The sequence below is a fragment of the Poecilia latipinna genome, unplaced genomic scaffold (assembly GCF_001443285.1).
Source record: "Poecilia latipinna isolate Pla-1442-1.1 unplaced genomic scaffold, P_latipinna-1.0 Scaffold628, whole genome shotgun sequence".
Taxonomy (NCBI): Eukaryota; Metazoa; Chordata; class Actinopteri; order Cyprinodontiformes; family Poeciliidae; genus Poecilia; species Poecilia latipinna.
In genome coordinates, this window is record NW_015113244.1 from 44,990 (window position 1) to 61,329 (window position 16,340).

A 16,340-nucleotide genomic window follows, 5' to 3' on the forward strand; every position below is an offset into this window, starting at 1 on the left:
AAGCCTGAAATGCGGCCTACTATACTGCTCAAAAAAATAAAGGGAACATTTCACTTTAATTTTGTGTGTGGCTCCAAATCCAGGCCTCCATTGGTTAATAAATTTGATTTCCATTGATGATTTTTGTGTGATTTTGTTGTCAGCACATTCAACTTTGTACAGAACAAAGTATTCAATGAGAATATTTCATTCATTCAGATCTAGGATGTGTTATTTGAGTGTTCCCTTTATTTTTTTGAGGAGCTATATATATATATATATATATATATATATATATATATATATATATATATATATATATATATATATATATATATAGTTAGAAGCTGACATTTATTTATAGTTTAATTAATATGGTAAGAATATAACTTTTATATTCTGGCTAAAATTACTGCTGCTAAGCTTTGACTGTGTAACCTGTAACCTTACAAACGGCGCCCCATAGTGGAGACATAGAGGCACTGCTGTTGTAAAATATTTAGATTAAAACCAGATTTAACAGATTTCATAAGAAATAAATGAATAATTAGTTCATACAGATTACAAGACTTACTAGGGAATATCAGCTAATTATATTTATAATTGATTGAAATGCATTTTTTGAACTAAGAGTTTTATTTGAAACAGGAAATTGAACCATGAGATGTTTTGTTTTAAACTGTAGTTTCTATATTTGATTAAAGGTGATGTTTGAAAATGTTGGAGTTTCAGACTTTAACTGGTAAAAGAAAAAATAAACAATCTAAGTGTTGGAACCTAAAACCTTAGATCTAATGGGACTCATTTTCCAGAACTGAACTTGAGGTTCTGACGGACCAGTCGGACTCAGATATGACGACATGTTTAATCAGCTCAGAACAACAGGCTTCACCAACATGAACACGTGAACTTTGGCCTGGCGAAGCAGAGCGTGGAGAAAACCGACGGTCAGTGAAGGCATCACGAGGAGGAAACAGCTTCAACAAAACGTTTAAACAAATGAAAGAAAATGACAAAAAAAAAAGTCGAGTTTTCTTTACTTCAGTCAACAAAAACAAGTTTATAGATTATAGTCAGATATCTAAAGTGCATTATGGTACAAAAATATAGAAGGTCAGCAGCACCTCGATACGTTTCAAAATAAATACACCAAAATAAATTACTGGAAATAATCAGACATTACTGGAATAAAAAAGGATTCACAAAGATTAAAATCTGTGGCCGCACACAGCGCCGATAAGGTTTCATTTAAACATATTCTGCTTCTTAATCTCAGATATTTACACACAATAAATATTTTCTTTCTGCGGTCCAAACGCTCCGTGACAGGAGAACGAGTCGTGAACATTTAGGAGTCCAGGAGGCGAGGCCAAGATTTCTGTCTGCAAGACACAGAGAGACAGAAAACCTTCAGAGGAGAACCTGGAGCACCCAGATTACCACAGATTATCCAACATCAGAGGTCGAACAGTTCATTTGTTCCAGCTGTCACGTTTCTGCTGGAAATCCTGAAAATCTAGAGGAATATTTTTAGATAAGAGTCAGCTGTTTTTATTAATTTAATCCAGATTATTAATGAAATCAGTTCAGAGAAAACGATCAGATTGTGGATTTATGAAGGAATTTTCAACTTTTCTGACAGCAAAGAACAAACAATACAATAAAAATCAATCAATCAATCAATCAATCACTGCTGCTGCAATCTCCCCAATGTTTCCTGGTGAAAACATTTCTCTCATTTTAATCTGGGCTTCAGAACCAGCCAATGGGATCGGACCAGGACAGCGGTGCAGATGCTCCAACCACAGCAGAACCAGAACCATGCGGTCCAAAGCCTCACTGTCGGTACCGTCTGGTTCTGGAGGCTAAATCCGGTCTCTGGTCTCCATGGAAACTTGATCAGCTCCAGACCGGACCAGAACCGTTTGTGCCAGTGAGGTTCTGCAGGTCAGAACCAGAACCCAGCAGTTAAAGCGGCCCGGCAGCCAGAACCCAAACAGATCCGGTACCAGAACCTCTCAGTTACTGACCAACATTTACACGGCGGCTGGTTTCTAACGCTATGAAAACGTTTGTCCTGAACTCCAGGTGGAGTCAGTTGGTTTTCCAGTTTTATTCTACAGGATATTTTACTGGAATTTTATGTTTTTATCTTGTAATTGTTCAAAAGAAACAGTTATTTTGGCGCCCGCAGTAGCAGCACCCTATCGGTTCTCTGCCTCACTGATCGGGACCGGTGAACGGGTTCCTTTAGCACCGGACCAATTCTGGACTGCTTGAGGAGCCGAACCACGGAGCAGAACATTCTGCTACGCCTCTATGACCGGCCGTTACCCCGGCGACCCAAACCCACTCACCTCCGTCAGAGGCTGACGGCGTCTCACTGCAGCGCCCCCTGTAGGCCCAGCAGAGGCCTCCACTCCAGGTGGAGCCCGCTGCCCGCCTCTTCCCCTGGCCTTCGCCGGACGGCGCGAACCGTCCTCTTCCTCTTCTCCGCCTCCTTCCGGCGGCCGGACTTCCCCTTCCGCTTCCTCTTGCCGGGAACTTTCTCCTTGTAGGACTTGTTGGTCTCCTGCGGGAGGTGGGTGCCCTCCTCCTCCTCCTCTGCCTGGAACATGACGGGGAGGTTCTTGGTTCCTCCGGGGGGCTTGGACTGCAGGGTGCTGCCCGTGGTGCTCGGGTTGACCCCCAGGCCCGGTCCAGGCGGCCCGGCGCCAGCGCCGCTGCTGCCCCCGGCCCCGGCGCTGCGAACCGGGAGGATCTCGGCCGTGTGGACCGCGTCCAGGATGCCCTGCAGGAACATGCGCCGCCGGAAGTCCTGCAGCATCCGGCTTTTGTCGTGCATGAGCTGAGTGTCGGTCACAGAGCGCCTCCTGGTGGCAGAGAGAGAAACAGCTGAGTCTCGGTCCATGGGCAGGGGGCAGCACACACTAAGTAGTAATAATAATAATAATAACATTTTTCATCTATGAGTAAGGGACAGATTTTTGGTGTGCCGTTTGGAAAGTTAATGACAAACAGAAATAAATCGGGCTCTGTAGCGCCGGTCGGTCCATCGTTCAGTTACATTTTCATCAGTTTTTAATTTATTTATAAATGTCACTAGTTATGAATAGTTAGGATGCTAATTACTACCATTAATTTAATAATATTAGAAAGCTGAATATTTAACTCCAGGTAAATGTTTAGCAAGCTTGCTAACCAAATGTTAGCATGCTAAATATTTAACTCCACATGCTAGCTAAATATGTTTGATTGAATCTATGACACTTACAAACAAATGAAAAACAAAAAACATTTTTCCTGTTTCGAAACAAAGAAATTAGCTTAGAAACTAATTACTGTCATTGTTTTTAATAATGGTAAGCTCGCAGGTTTGATATTTAGCCTGCTAACATTTAGCTTCAATGTAAACAATTAGCATGTTTGCTAACTGAATATTTAGTTTTAAACTGTGACATTAATAACAGAGTTAATAAAATGTTGGGTCTGAACTGCTGGTCCACCAGAACCATCTTTCCAGAAGCCGAACCTCATCAGAACCGCTTTAATCTGCTTCCCGAGCCAACAGAATATAAAAGTGACCACAGGAGGGCGCCGTCTGCTCAGAATCTCCCGTCCTCTTGGGTCCACCTGAGGGTCTGAAAGTTTCGGAACCTGCGGGATGGATGCAGCCGAACCGCTGAGGAAGAGCAGCTCCTCTTCGTCAGGTTCGGAAGGAACCTGACGAAGAGGAACCGAACCTGACTCCGCAGGTTCGGTTCTGATCCAAAGTGCTGACCAGCAATAACCTCCTGGGGGAGCGGTTCCGGTTCCGATACACCTTTCATCCCACTGAGAACAAACTGATCAGAACTTTTCTCCGGTTCCGGCTCTTGTGAGAAGAAACCGATCCCTGCAGGTTCTGATCTAATGGAGCGGTTCTGATCCAAATCCCTCCATAAGAACCGTCAGGTTCGGTTTAACCCCAAAAAACCAGAACCGGAAAGGTTCGGACCATCTAATCCGAACTGCTGCAAAGCAACTTAAATGTTTTATCTATCAGAACCAGAACCGAACTCTGGTTTCTGTTGAAATAAAACATCCAGAACCTCAGCGGTTCTGCTTGTTCCCGTCCTGATTCCGTGAAGTGGACCTGACCCGGCTGGACCCGGAACACATCCAGAACCGACCCAGAGATAATGTGGAAAAGTTCTGCCGGACCGGCCCGGTTTGCTTTGGTTCCGAGCCGAACTGGTTCGTGCTGGCGGTCCAGTTGACCTCGCAGAGACCAACCGAACATTTACACTCTGGTACCGAACAGAAGGAGAACTGGACTTACATTCTGCCGCTCAGGGTGTCGACGGGCCGGCCCGCGAACGGAACCGGGGAGCAGAGCAGGAAGACCGCGAAGAACCACCGCTGCAGGAGGCTGCTGGAGAACAACATGGTTCTGGAAGGGAAGAACAGAACACAGGCCGGTCAGAGCCAACCGAACCGAGCCAGAACTCTAACAAACTTTTTAACTCAGGCAGAAATAAACAGAACTGATTCAGAAATGTGCAAGAACCGAGTCAGAACTCTTTAAACTGGACTCGGCAGAACCAGAGTCAGAAATCTGCAGAACTTCACAGAAACTAATCAGAACCGGGTCAGAACTCTACACGGAGCAGAACAACCAGAGCTCAGCAGGAGGACAGTCAGAACCGGGTCCAAACTCTGCTGGGGAGAAGAAAGCGGATCTCAGAGGAAAGCAGAAACCTAGAACTGGGACTGGTTCCGACAGAACTCCATCAGAACCCGGTCAGAACTCCATCAGAGAGGTTCCACTCACAGGTCCGTCCCCAGGGTCACCGGGTCGTCAACAGGAGGTCCAGTGAGGCTCAGCGTGCCGCAGAGCTGCAGATCCATCTGAGAGCTGCGGCGCTGCTGCAGCAGGAGAGGAAGAGGAGGAGGAGCAGGAGGAAGGAGGCGCTGCAGCTCAGAGGAGCTGAGATCAGGGGTCAGCGGGGGTCAACCTCAGGACCCAGAACCAGGAAGGTTCTGCTGGAGGTTTAAACCAACCAGAACATCTGGACGGTTGACCTTGCCCTCCCGGATTGACCTCTGTTGCCATGGTTTCTCGATGTGTCTGTGGAGCCCTGCTGCTCTGCAGGGCCGGTCTGAACCTTTTTGGGGCCCTGAGCTACACGTTCCTAAGCTACGCTATGTGTAGCGTAGCTGCTAGCATTAGCATCAATTATAATTAGCTCACATCATTCCAGAGATTTTAACCTGACAGGAGAAACAAACTAAAAAGTTACTTTTGAAATTGAAATATTTGAACTATTTGAAGGTAAAATCAGCTGATAAAAACCAAAGTAAATAAGTTTGATCTCTTATTTCCCCACAGCAGGAAGAAATTCTCCATTATTTTGGCAACTTCTATAAAAATAATATAGAAATCATCTTCCCGTGTGTGTATATCTATCTCTATAGATACATACATGTATATCTCACCACGCTGGCTTTGTGCTCCCCCTGCTGGCCTGGAGGGCCTGACCAGCCTCTTACCTCACACATCCCTTGGGCCGGCTCTGTCTTTAATCCACTGGAAAAATACATTTATAAAAACAATAAGATTTATAAACTCTGACCAAAGTGGAGATTTAGGTCGTCTAATAATGTGATATAACACGATCCAACGTGTTTTACCAACTTTACATTTAATACGCTGTTTAAAAGCTTAACAGATAATATCTGTACACCAGGCGTCCAAACTTTCATCATGTGGGCCAAAAGTCATTAACTCAATTTAAAAAAAAAAAATCTAAAATCAACAAAAAAATTTTTGTACCTACACAACAAACTGAACATAAACTATTTGAATTAAATAAGATTTTTTTTATACATCAAAATTTCTAATAGTTTTTCCTTGTTAAATGAAAGGTGTCCATTTTGATTATTATCTTTGGCTGAATTGGAGAAACTAAATAAATATTGAATCTTTTCTCAGCAATAAAAACAGGATCTGGTTGTTTATCTGAAACTTCTTCCTGTTTTAGTCCAGCAATTAAAGCAGATCTGCTTCGTTAAGATGAACTTTATAAGCCACGCCCTGGTTACCATGGCGATAGAATGGTACCAGATATCACATTGTGTTGCATCAAACATTTCTGTAAGTCATTTTTTAACTAAATTAAATGTTTTAATTTCTCTACATAAATGAAAAAACACCTTTGATCCGGGCAGATGAACGTCCTAATGTTTTATTCCAAACCGGAAGCCATGTTTGTTTTGAAGCAATCTGATTGGCAGTTTTAGCTTAGCGCTACGCTGCCCCCTAGGGGTGTGGCAGGGTGAAAACGTTCAGGATGAAAACTGATCTGAAAACATCACGTCTGTGTGGCGGTTTGAGGTTTGGGACAAAATGGCCGAAGCGCTGTGGAGTTCCTCGGGGCGCCGTTCTCCGTTTAGGTCGCTGTCCTTCATCGGCCCGCTGTGACATCACGGGTCAGCTGACCCGGATCCGGGGAAGAGAACCGGCCCGGTTCTGCTGCAGGTTGGAGTGGAACTATGGACCGCTGAGTCGGATCAGAAAAGTCCTGAGATGTTTCTCCATCAGCTGAACAGAACCAGCAGAGGTTCTGGAAGTCCAGCTGAGTCAGACCCGATTATTGGACCGGACTGGACCGCTCTCTGAAACCCGAGTCCCCTGCGCAGCTCCAGGACCCGGTTCGGAGCGGACTCCTCCTGCCTGTGGATCAAACGGACCACCAACACAGCACTGCTCTTACATAAGCTCCACACTGCTGCTGTTGTTCTGCCCGGCCCGGAGAACCGGCCAGAACCACTCCCAACATTAAACCCAGTCCACTCGGAACCGACTCTCTCCAGCTGCTTCATTAGAAGCAGGAAAACCCGATGACATCAGAACCGCCTTTAGGAATATTAAAAGCTAGTGATGCAGATGTGACGGACCGGGACTGGAGTCCAAGTTCTACCAAACGACCTGGTTCTTCTGAACCGTTAGAACATCAGAGATGGAGTCCAGAGAAGTTCTGAGCCGGACGGGAAGAACCGGATCTCCACACTGCAGCACGGCGGTGGAACTATCATAGCCGGACAGAACCACAACACCAGAACATCCAAAAAACTTTATTGATCCCAGCAGGAAATCAAACATCGTCATAACGGATCTCCAGTAGCTGTCAGTCTTACATTTGAAGAGGCCTCTGACTGAAGGCTGCTGCGGTATGACGGCCCCATGCTAACATGCTAACAGCTCAACATCCACAGCGGTAGGACCTGGATGACATCATCAGTCTGCTAATCCGCCTCCTTTGCTGCTGTTTGGGGTCAAAGTTCAGCTAATATTCAAGCTTTTAAGATGCTAATCAGCTGCTGCTGGTTGGAAAACCAATGCTGTTGCCATGGTTACGCGTCATAGCAACCATTTGGATGTAAAACGTCAGAATGCTTCCAGAACCAGAGAGAATAAATGTTCAAACAGCAAAAATGGTGATCTAAAGTCCAGAACAGAACCAGCAAAAAATGTTTCTGCAGTTTGCAGAAACGTTCGCAGCGTTGTGTAACAGAGGACCCGTCTCCATGGCAACCCGTCCACCTGTCCACGATGAGTGACGTTAAATCAGGCGGACAAACGGAAGCAGAAAGGTCAGTTATGTAAGTCTGCTGCTCCGCCGGTTCTGGCTCTGGAGGGAACAAACGGGCCGGCGGTGGAGAAACGTCACGATTCACCTTGAAACTGAGTATCTGTTGGAAACAGCAACGACGTTTTCCATAAATGGACAAAATACGATTTTGGAAAATGAGCCACCATGTTTCCTCCATCACTGAGCTCAGGTCCCACCAGAGGGAACCCGTTTACCACCGGACCTCGCTCGGGTCAGCAGGTGTTCTGACTCCAGAACCTTTTGGACTGAGCTTCTGGATCTGCAGCCTGGGTGGGACGGAGTCGGACCTGCAGCAGAACTCCTCAGTTTGTTTTGGGCCGGGTTTAATGTCCGCTGATGGAGGTTCTGAATGTCTGAGGTTCTGCTCGGCCTCCCAAAGTTTCAGACCGGTCCAAATGTTTATCAGAACCTCCTGCAGTCGCCGGCCCAGTTCGCTCAAACTGTTTTTAACTTAGCCAAATATGTCCAATATTCTGGCGGTTCTGATGCGTCCATCATGACCCAGAACCAGCAGGAGCAAGAAAATCACACAAGGAACACAGCAGAGCACCAGTCTGGGTCAGAACCCGCTCCGGGTTTGGATCCTCCATGAATGGAGCTGGTTGTGGTTCTATTTGTACCAGAACAGCAGCAGAACCATTTGGGTCTGATCCAGCGGAGCTGCTCCACATTTTCACTAATTTGCTGCATTTTGGCAAAGCAGCTGATAAACACAATAAACATTCACCTTCCATCTGAACGCCCCACTGGCATCTGGCCCGGTTCTGATCCCACGCTGAGACCCAGAGGTCTCCAACTACACACACCTCAATCTAAACCGGGTCAGAACCAACTAAACCACCCGGCAAGAGAGGTCCTGGGAGGTGACGTGATCTGGGTTAAACATGGTTCTGGTTAAACAGACCTTAGGCTGTTTTTGTTCGTTTGTTCCATTTTCAGTTCCCCTCCTGGCCTGTGGGGGCGCTGGACTAAGAAACCAAAGCCTCTGAAGACACTGAGAGCAACTTCCTTCTTCACCAATTGAAACAACATGGAGGCGTTAGATTTCAGTGGTTGGAGGATTTCTCTTTGGTCTTTGGCTGAAGACCAGGAGCCATTTCTGCTGCTGGCGCTAGGCTAGCATGTTAGCTTTGGTTGTATGTTAGCTTTGTGCTGTCTCTGGTTCGCTTGGCGTGCCAAAAGAAAACATCACCATTTTTTATTTCCCCAGGTGATTTTCTTTATTTCAGATGTAAAAAAAAAAGAAAAAAGATTTCTTCCACTTTTCTGACCGAAAAAAATTAAAAATCAATTGTATTTTAAAATGAACACAAACTTAGTTTTATTACTTTTAACTTCTGGTTTCTGATCAGAACCCAAACCCCAGAACAGAGCCGTGTTTTAAGGGCCTGGCCCGTCGGGGTTTTATGGTCAGAAACATTGGAGTGGGCCGCAAATGAAATCTGAGTTTTGTTTTATTTCATCATAAACGTGTCGGTAAAACCTCCACCTCTGCTCTGGAGACCGGCGACATTACAGCTCATTAAACTGTAAAAAATTATTTGTCCCCGCGAATATTAGCCGCTCCGAAACATCACGTCACCCTGGAAACAAGGGCCCGGTTATACCGGATCAGAACCGGCCATCAGAGCGAGTAAACCCAGTTCTACCGGATCAGAACCCGGTGGAGGCTGGTTTCTGGAGGGGAACCGGATCGTGTGAGGTGTTCCCTGGATGAGCAATCGGAGGAAACCCCGCAGTAAATCAGGGGCTCTCAGGGCGGGAAAGGCGACTCAGCGATGGGAAAACGGGACGCAGCGTGATGGATGGTGGTGGTGGACCAGAAACCGGGGTGGCCGCCATTAACCTCTGGCTCACCTCCCGTTCTGCGGCCCGGTTCTGGATCGGTTCTGGAGGAATTTATAGACCAACAGTGGGGGTTTTGTTGAAAAACATCCATCCTCCTGGTTTTATCCTGGTTTTAATAAACAGTTTGGTCCCAACATGGACACCCGTAGTTTCTACCGGACATTAACTTTAACCCAGAGCCTGGTTTTACTGGGAATACTGGCTCTGTTACTGGAAAATGACATTAAAATTCCAATGCAAGATGTAGTTTGGTGTTTAGCCTGCTGTAGTTTGGTGTTTTAGCCTGCTGTAGTTTGGTGTTTAGCCTACTGTAGTTTTGTGTTTAGCCTGCTGTAGTTTTGTGTTTTAGCCTGCTAAACCAGTTTACGCTGTAGTTTATCGGCCAACATGGCCGCCTCCAGGCGCCTGCAGTCTGCCCGTCGCGGGCGTTCTGCGGGACTCGGATGTCACCAGATGGATCTCCGTAATGCGCTGCTGTGTCACGTTCCTACGCTCAATTAGCTCTGATTGTGGTGAGCGCTGCTCTGCCAGCAAACTGCATTAGAGCTTGGAGGGGACGCAAAGTGGTTTTGACTCTCTAAACAGTCTTTATGGGTTTAGGCGTGTGATTATTTTGACATTTAAACACATGAGGTGTTTAGATGATTCTGTAAAATAGTTCTTAAGGTAATAACAGCATCAAGCAGCATTCCTGTCTCATATCTCAGACCACAGAACCATGTATTGTTCGTTTCTCTGAAATGTTATAATTTAGCACTTCAGGCTGATGCTGAAGGTTTTTAAACATAAGCTTTGTGTATAAAGTTTTGAGTTGACTTTGATGTGTAAAAATGAAATACTGGCTCTGGTTTTCATGAACTTCAGGAGTTCAGGAGGTGAAAACTGAAGTAGTGATTTAAAAAATATCAGGAACCAGTTTGATGCTCTACTGGTCAAACTGGAAGTGCAGATAATATTATTTCCACCAGGCATCATTAATATGTTAACATTTATAACTAGAGTTAACTTTCAGGCGACGTTACCTTAAACCACATTAACCAGTTCACAGTCATACCAGCAGAAGCTACGCTACATGTGGCTAACTTACACAGGTTAACATGAGCAGCATTTGTTGTTTGCTTTATTGTTTATTTGATATGGACAAATAAAAATAAATCAATATAATCTCAAAAACAATCTGATGCCTGCGCCAATGTTTATAATCGTGGCTAATTTGCCACATCCGTCCTAGTAGGAAACTTTAGCAATTAATTTAAATGGAAATGAAGATTAACAATAAATGCAATAAAACGATCAGAAAGAGATATGGTTATGGCATATGGCTGACACACTGCAAACCTGACCAGCTAAAGAGCTAGCATGAGATACATGCGGGTAATAAAGAGTTAGCAGGTTAACATGAGCTACATTTTCATTGTAAAGCTTCTGAGAAACCTTTGAGGGTTGAAAGTGCTAAAGAAGTTTGATGAGATTTCATTATGTGTGGCTAACAGCTAACAGGCTAACATGAGCAGCAAATGGCTAGCATAAAGAGCTAATGGGCTCATATGAGCACAATATTACAAAGTTAAGCAGCTAATGAGCTAAAATGAGCTACATGTGGCTAACAACCAGTTTATGAGCTAATATGAGGACCATATAGTTAACATAAACAGCTATAGGCTAACATTAGCATCATGAAACTAAACACTGGAGTTTTTCAGTATTTTGCATTTTAAGGAGTTTAAAATGCAAACAGAGATCCCAGAATGCATCTGGACTCCAGGTCCAGCCTGGATGGATCTGGAGCTCTGAAGGTTTCAGGAGTTTCTAAACAGACAGAAAGTACTGAGCTGATTTTAAACCGGGTCAGAACCTGCAGAACTTTTTCTAGTGTTTCGAGATTCAGATCAACCAAAGCAGTTTCTGTGACTTAATGCAACAGTTTAGTCTTTTCTGTCAGACTTGTGGATGTGTTTAATAAAATATCTGAATATTTAAATAAAATCAGAATAGCAGAAAACGGCTTCAGCAAAGACACACACTCCAGACTATATACCAGTTTACAGAAACCTGATTTGGAAAAAAAACCCATTTACTTAAAAATGACCTGAAACCAATAAAAACAAAAAATGTTTTTTTTTAATGAATGTTGAACATAAAAATAACTAAAACAGAAATTAAAGATTAAGATTAAATTTTCTAGCTTTGGACAGAAAAGCTAGTAAAACTGCAGAAACTAAATATAATCATTAAACTAGGAGTTTTAGCCAATTAAACACAAGAATAAATGTTTATTAGATTCTTTAAATGTCTAAATGTTGGATCAGAACAGAACCCAACGGGTTCGGCTTCTGACCCAACTGAAAGCGAGTTCTGTCATCCTGCTCCAGCAACCAACCCATCCAGAACCAGAGTTCAGACCAGACCGGGTCCAAACTACCTATCAGCTCTGCATGAAAGGGTTCTGATCCACTCTCATTTCAGAAGCTTTGGACCTTCTGTGGTTCTGGTTCCGGCTCCGTCCTCCATAGGTGAGTTAGAGGTCCTTACCTGGAAGTTCTGTTGAAGGTTCAGTTGGGATTAAAAGTCGTCCTTTGGACCAGAACCCGTCTGTTGTCCCGGGTCTCTGGTTCTGTGAGGGTTGGTGCGGTCCTGGACCAGGGAGCTTTATAAACCAGGCCAACACCTCCTGATGACATCACACAGAGGTCATCAGCATCACGGCTGCTTCGCAGCGGGAGCCGCCATGCTGGATGGAGTTAGTCACTATCTGCTGGCTGCCTCCCACACGGCGCCCCCTCCAGGAGGAGCCGCGCCGCAGCGTTGGTTCTGGTTCTTGTGGTCGGCTCCCTGTCACTTTCTTACAGGTCTGAGCGTCACTGAGCTGCAGCCGCGCTGCCAGCGGCCTCACGCTGGTGTTCCTGCGCTGTTTAACCTTTATTGGGGCTGATTAACGGCGCTGCTGTTTTAGTCGGTTTGAGTCGACTCTGTGAAATAACGGCCTCCTGCTGTCAGGCTGGGAGAAGAAAAGAGTAAATGTGGTTTTCTCCGTCACGCCTTCCCTCCTTACGCAGCCGCTCTGCTCCTCTATGTTTAGCTGGGAGTTGTGGTTTGAGGTTGGGAGCATCAGGTCAAAGGATCCCAGCCGCTGCTTTTAGACACTCAGAGGTTCTGGACGGGTTCACGGCTGGAAACCAGCAGATTTCATCTATAAAAACACTCGATAACCTCAGAATCCCATCAGATCTGCTGCTTCATATTTACCTCCAAACAGGAAGTTTATGATGCTTATGTGAAAACTAAATAATTTAAAGAGAAATCACTGCAGACCTGCAAACAGAACCCTTAGGAGCAGGTGATGTAGGACGGAGGGTAAATCCTGATCTGGAGGAGAAGCTGCTCATCTGCTCTTATTTCAGGAAGGTCACTGTAATCCAAACCTTAATCTGTCTTTACAAATGTGCGTAAAACTTTCTCGATATTCCACTAATGTTGAAAATTTTCACAATGGCAGTGTTTCAATTAAATAACAAACGTTATAAAAATCATAAGTTTGTTCACACAATCAGTCTCTAAAACGCTGCGCCATCCTCCTCCTGCCACTTCCTGTCGTCTTCTTCGTGGTTTCTGTCATTAGAAATTAATTTCTATTCAACCAAAAAAAATCCCAGCAGCCAGAGTTTTATCAAAAATCAAGAGCTTTTTTAAACTGGTGTGTTTCCATTAAGCAAAAGCATTTCTGGAATGTGAACCTGCGCAGCTTTGAGACAGGAGATGGTTTGAGTTTGGCTGCAGTCCTGACGTCTCCAGGGACACGTTGGACACCCAGAGGCGGTTTTTCAGGGAGAATGACACAAAATACAACCTGGACTTTGGAGAGTTCTGCAGGAAAATAAAAATTAGGAATTATCCTGGTTTCAAACTGACTGGAAGGAAAACAATCAAAGAAAAAACACTGATTGGTGTTTTTGAGTCGATCTATTCAAAATAAAAGCTGCAGAAGGTAAATGAGAAACTGGGATCAGGAGAGTTCAACAGCAGCAGGAAAGATAAAAAAATCAGAATAAAATCACAAAAAGGAGAAAATAAAGCATGGAAACCAGAAAAGCTGAGTCTGAATGAACTCTGGGTTCTGAGGACGGATCGGGTCGAGGCTGAAACTTTCCGGTTCAGATCAAGTTCAGCAGCTGGAGGTGACAAACCTTCTCTGACCCAGGAAATCACACCGGCGACCTTTCAGTGACAAAAACTGTTTTCACTTCTGATTCTGCCAAATGTCAACGCGGCGGCTCGTCTGCGCTGCGGGCTGGGCTCAGCCGCGCATCCAAAGCCACTCTGACCGTCCGGTTTCCCATCAGGCACTGCACCGCCGGCCAGAGGCGCCGCTCAGCCCCGCGGGAAGGAAGGAAACCATTCAACAGTTTAGAATAAAATGATTATTTAATTTAAAAAACTCCAAACCAGAAATGTTGAGGATAAGTTTTGAAAAGACAAATGATCAAAAATGATGTTCTGCTTGAATGAAAGTTGGTTTAAAGACGTGGAACCAACGTCTGAAAGACAAAAACTATTTTTATATTAGTTTGAACTATGAAAAGTAATATATAATTCATTCATGTTGCACAAATTGAACACAAGCAGAATACCGTGGAATAAACTTAAATCAGACATCACAAAAACCTTAATTTAACTGGTTCTGGTAGAAAAAATAATAATTAATATCATCCGAGTTTCACCAGATGCACTCAAACGAGCACCGACTACACCTGCAGCAAAATCATGGCCTGCAAACACGGACAGCATTAATATTAAGTTAACTCCTGTTTAGTGTTGTAACCAAAAACTTTGATCATTCACATTAATGATGATCTGAAATACGAGTTTATTCTCTCCAAGCTGCTTAACGAGGGAATAATTTAACTGTTTTAGCCATCTATGGCTAACAAGGATTAGCCATAGATGCTACCATTAGCTTACTGAAATGAAATATTAAAATATTGGCAGCTTATTAAATTACTGTTAACATGCTATAATTATTATTATTAATATTCTGGAATTACGGTTTAAATGTTCAGTCACGGTTAGCATGCTAATTCAGTTTTTAAATTACATCCACATATTGAATTACCATTAATATATTAAACTTAGTCAAAAAGTTAAATATTGTTGGCACACCAAAATGCTACGCTTGTATTATCCAAGCATGTTAAAGTTACAGCTGGCATGAAAGGCAAACTAGAACAACTTTCAATTTGCTAAAAGTAAAAGGACTTTTTACAAACATATTTATGTATAAATGCTACTATTCATAAAGCTATTCTCATTGTAAAATTGCACAACAGAAGCTAGTATTTACACTTCATTATTTCATTTGGTTCAGCCAATCACCAACAAGGAAAATAAATGCAGCTCCTGGATTGGCTGCTTTGCTGACACCAGCTAGCATTGCTCTGAGGTTTTTCAGCTTTACAAGCTGCTTTTGCTTCATAATATTTTAAATTTGCTTTACAAATAAAATAATAAAACAAATCTGGAGTTACGATCCACAAAAACCCAACAGCTGTGAATACTGACCTGCTGATAGGGGAGGGCTCCCTGAACTCACCGAACCAAAAGTCACATTTCATTTTATTTAAGAACGGGTCAAAGTGGCTAACTTTAAAGCAAAACAGAAATGAACTTTAAGGTCTGCAGAATTAAACGCAGTAATAAAGTTATTAGGATATTTACTTTAGTGTTTCAAGCTTTATTTGGTGCCACATGGCCGTCACATATAAAACGTATATTCTGAGACAAGAGGAGCCAAACGCAGCCGGATCCAGGTAGAACTGTTAACAATAATGAGATCCAGGTATCAGTTTCAGCAGGAAATGAACATGTAACTGCTGAGTGATGCAGACGGAAACTAAGCATGGAGTGAAGAAGAGCCGTTCCCGTCTGAAGTCATGAAAGCGCCGCAGTAAAACGTTTCCGTCGTGTTTATGGTGAGGAGCAGATATTACCAGGCTCCTCTAATGAAACAGAGACGCAGGCGTCGGGATTATTTCATGTTTTAACAAGGTGTTTGAAGATAAATGAGAAACCGCAGAGTTTCATTGACGTTTCCACATCACAGCGACCCTGGAGGTGGAACAGAAAGGGAAACATGGCAGCTGTCTGACAAAGGCTGGAAAACAGGTAAAGTCATGAGGTCTGTAGCGCCGGAGGAAGTTCAGCATCTCCTAAAGTTCTGTTTTCTGCTCAGGTGGCAGCTGTTCATGCTAGCAACAGACATGCTACCTCTTCATAAAGACAATTAGCTGCAGTGAATCATCCACATCCAGGCTGTCAGCAGCCAGAAACAGCCCAGTTTCAGCTGGAACCGGGTCAGAGCCACCGAATCCAAACAGATTCAATGTTTTCAGCAGGGGAGCTCCAGAGCAGCTGAGGTTCAAAATGAAGGATTAGAGCTGCGGAGGCATCAATCAGCAGCTTCATGATGGCGAAATGTTGCCACGATGCGAGGATCTTCTGCAGGCTGCAGCAGAAAACAGACGGTGGATACTTTAATCAGCTCTTGGACTCTGGATGAGAATTCCTCCAGAAAACTTCCCCTCATTAGACTGCGGCCGTCGCTGATGGCCCAGCAGGATGGGAGTTCCCGGGACGCAGTCCAGAATTCCCAGGCTGTAAATCCGATGAGTATAATCCCAGTGAAACGTGGAGATGAGGCAGCAGGTGAAGGGAGCCGGGTCGCGTTATTGTGACAGACAGCAGAGCGATGAATCATGATGGGAAGATTATTCATTTCACAGTTTTACTGATGAGAATCTGAAAGGTGTGGCATGCAATTGTTTTCAGCTGCAGTGACATGTCTGATAATCTGCTAAGCAAAAA

At 44.1% G+C, this 16,340-nt stretch overlaps 1 protein-coding gene across 2 annotated transcripts; it reads right to left on the bottom strand.

Annotated features, from left to right (window-relative positions):
- Nucleotides 1-825: 825 nt before the first annotated feature.
- pthlha (parathyroid hormone-like hormone a) lies at nt 826-12,253 on the bottom strand. 2 transcript variants are annotated; one of them, XM_015043344.1, is made up of 4 exons: nt 12,015-12,253; nt 4,301-4,411; nt 2,337-2,852; nt 826-1,361 (listed from the first exon to the last, which is right to left on the bottom strand). In XM_015043344.1, exons 2-3 carry the CDS (start codon nt 4,405-4,407, stop codon nt 2,360-2,362), a joined length of 600 nt encoding a protein of 199 aa, XP_014898830.1. In that variant the 5' UTR covers nt 4,408-4,411; nt 12,015-12,253; the 3' UTR covers nt 826-1,361; nt 2,337-2,359. The 2 variants fall into 2 exon arrangements, with proteins under 2 accessions (XP_014898830.1, XP_014898829.1); XM_015043343.1 differs by lacking the exon at nt 12,015-12,253 and adding an exon at nt 4,793-5,244.
- Between the last annotated feature and the right edge of the window lie 4,087 nt (nt 12,254-16,340).

Excerpts from the sequence above, each read along its gene's own strand:
- pthlha (XM_015043343.1), bottom strand. The coding sequence starts at position 4,869 with ATGGATCTGCAGCTCTGCGGCACGCTGAGCCTCACTGGACCTCCTGTT. Across the intron at positions 4,412-4,792 it reads GTGACCCTGGGGACGGACCT|AACCATGTTGTTCTCCAGCA; the intron begins GTGAGTGGAACC and ends CTTCCCTTCCAG. Across the intron at positions 2,853-4,300 it reads GACACCCTGAGCGGCAGAAT|GAGGCGCTCTGTGACCGACA; the intron begins GTAAGTCCAGTT and ends CTCTGCCACCAG.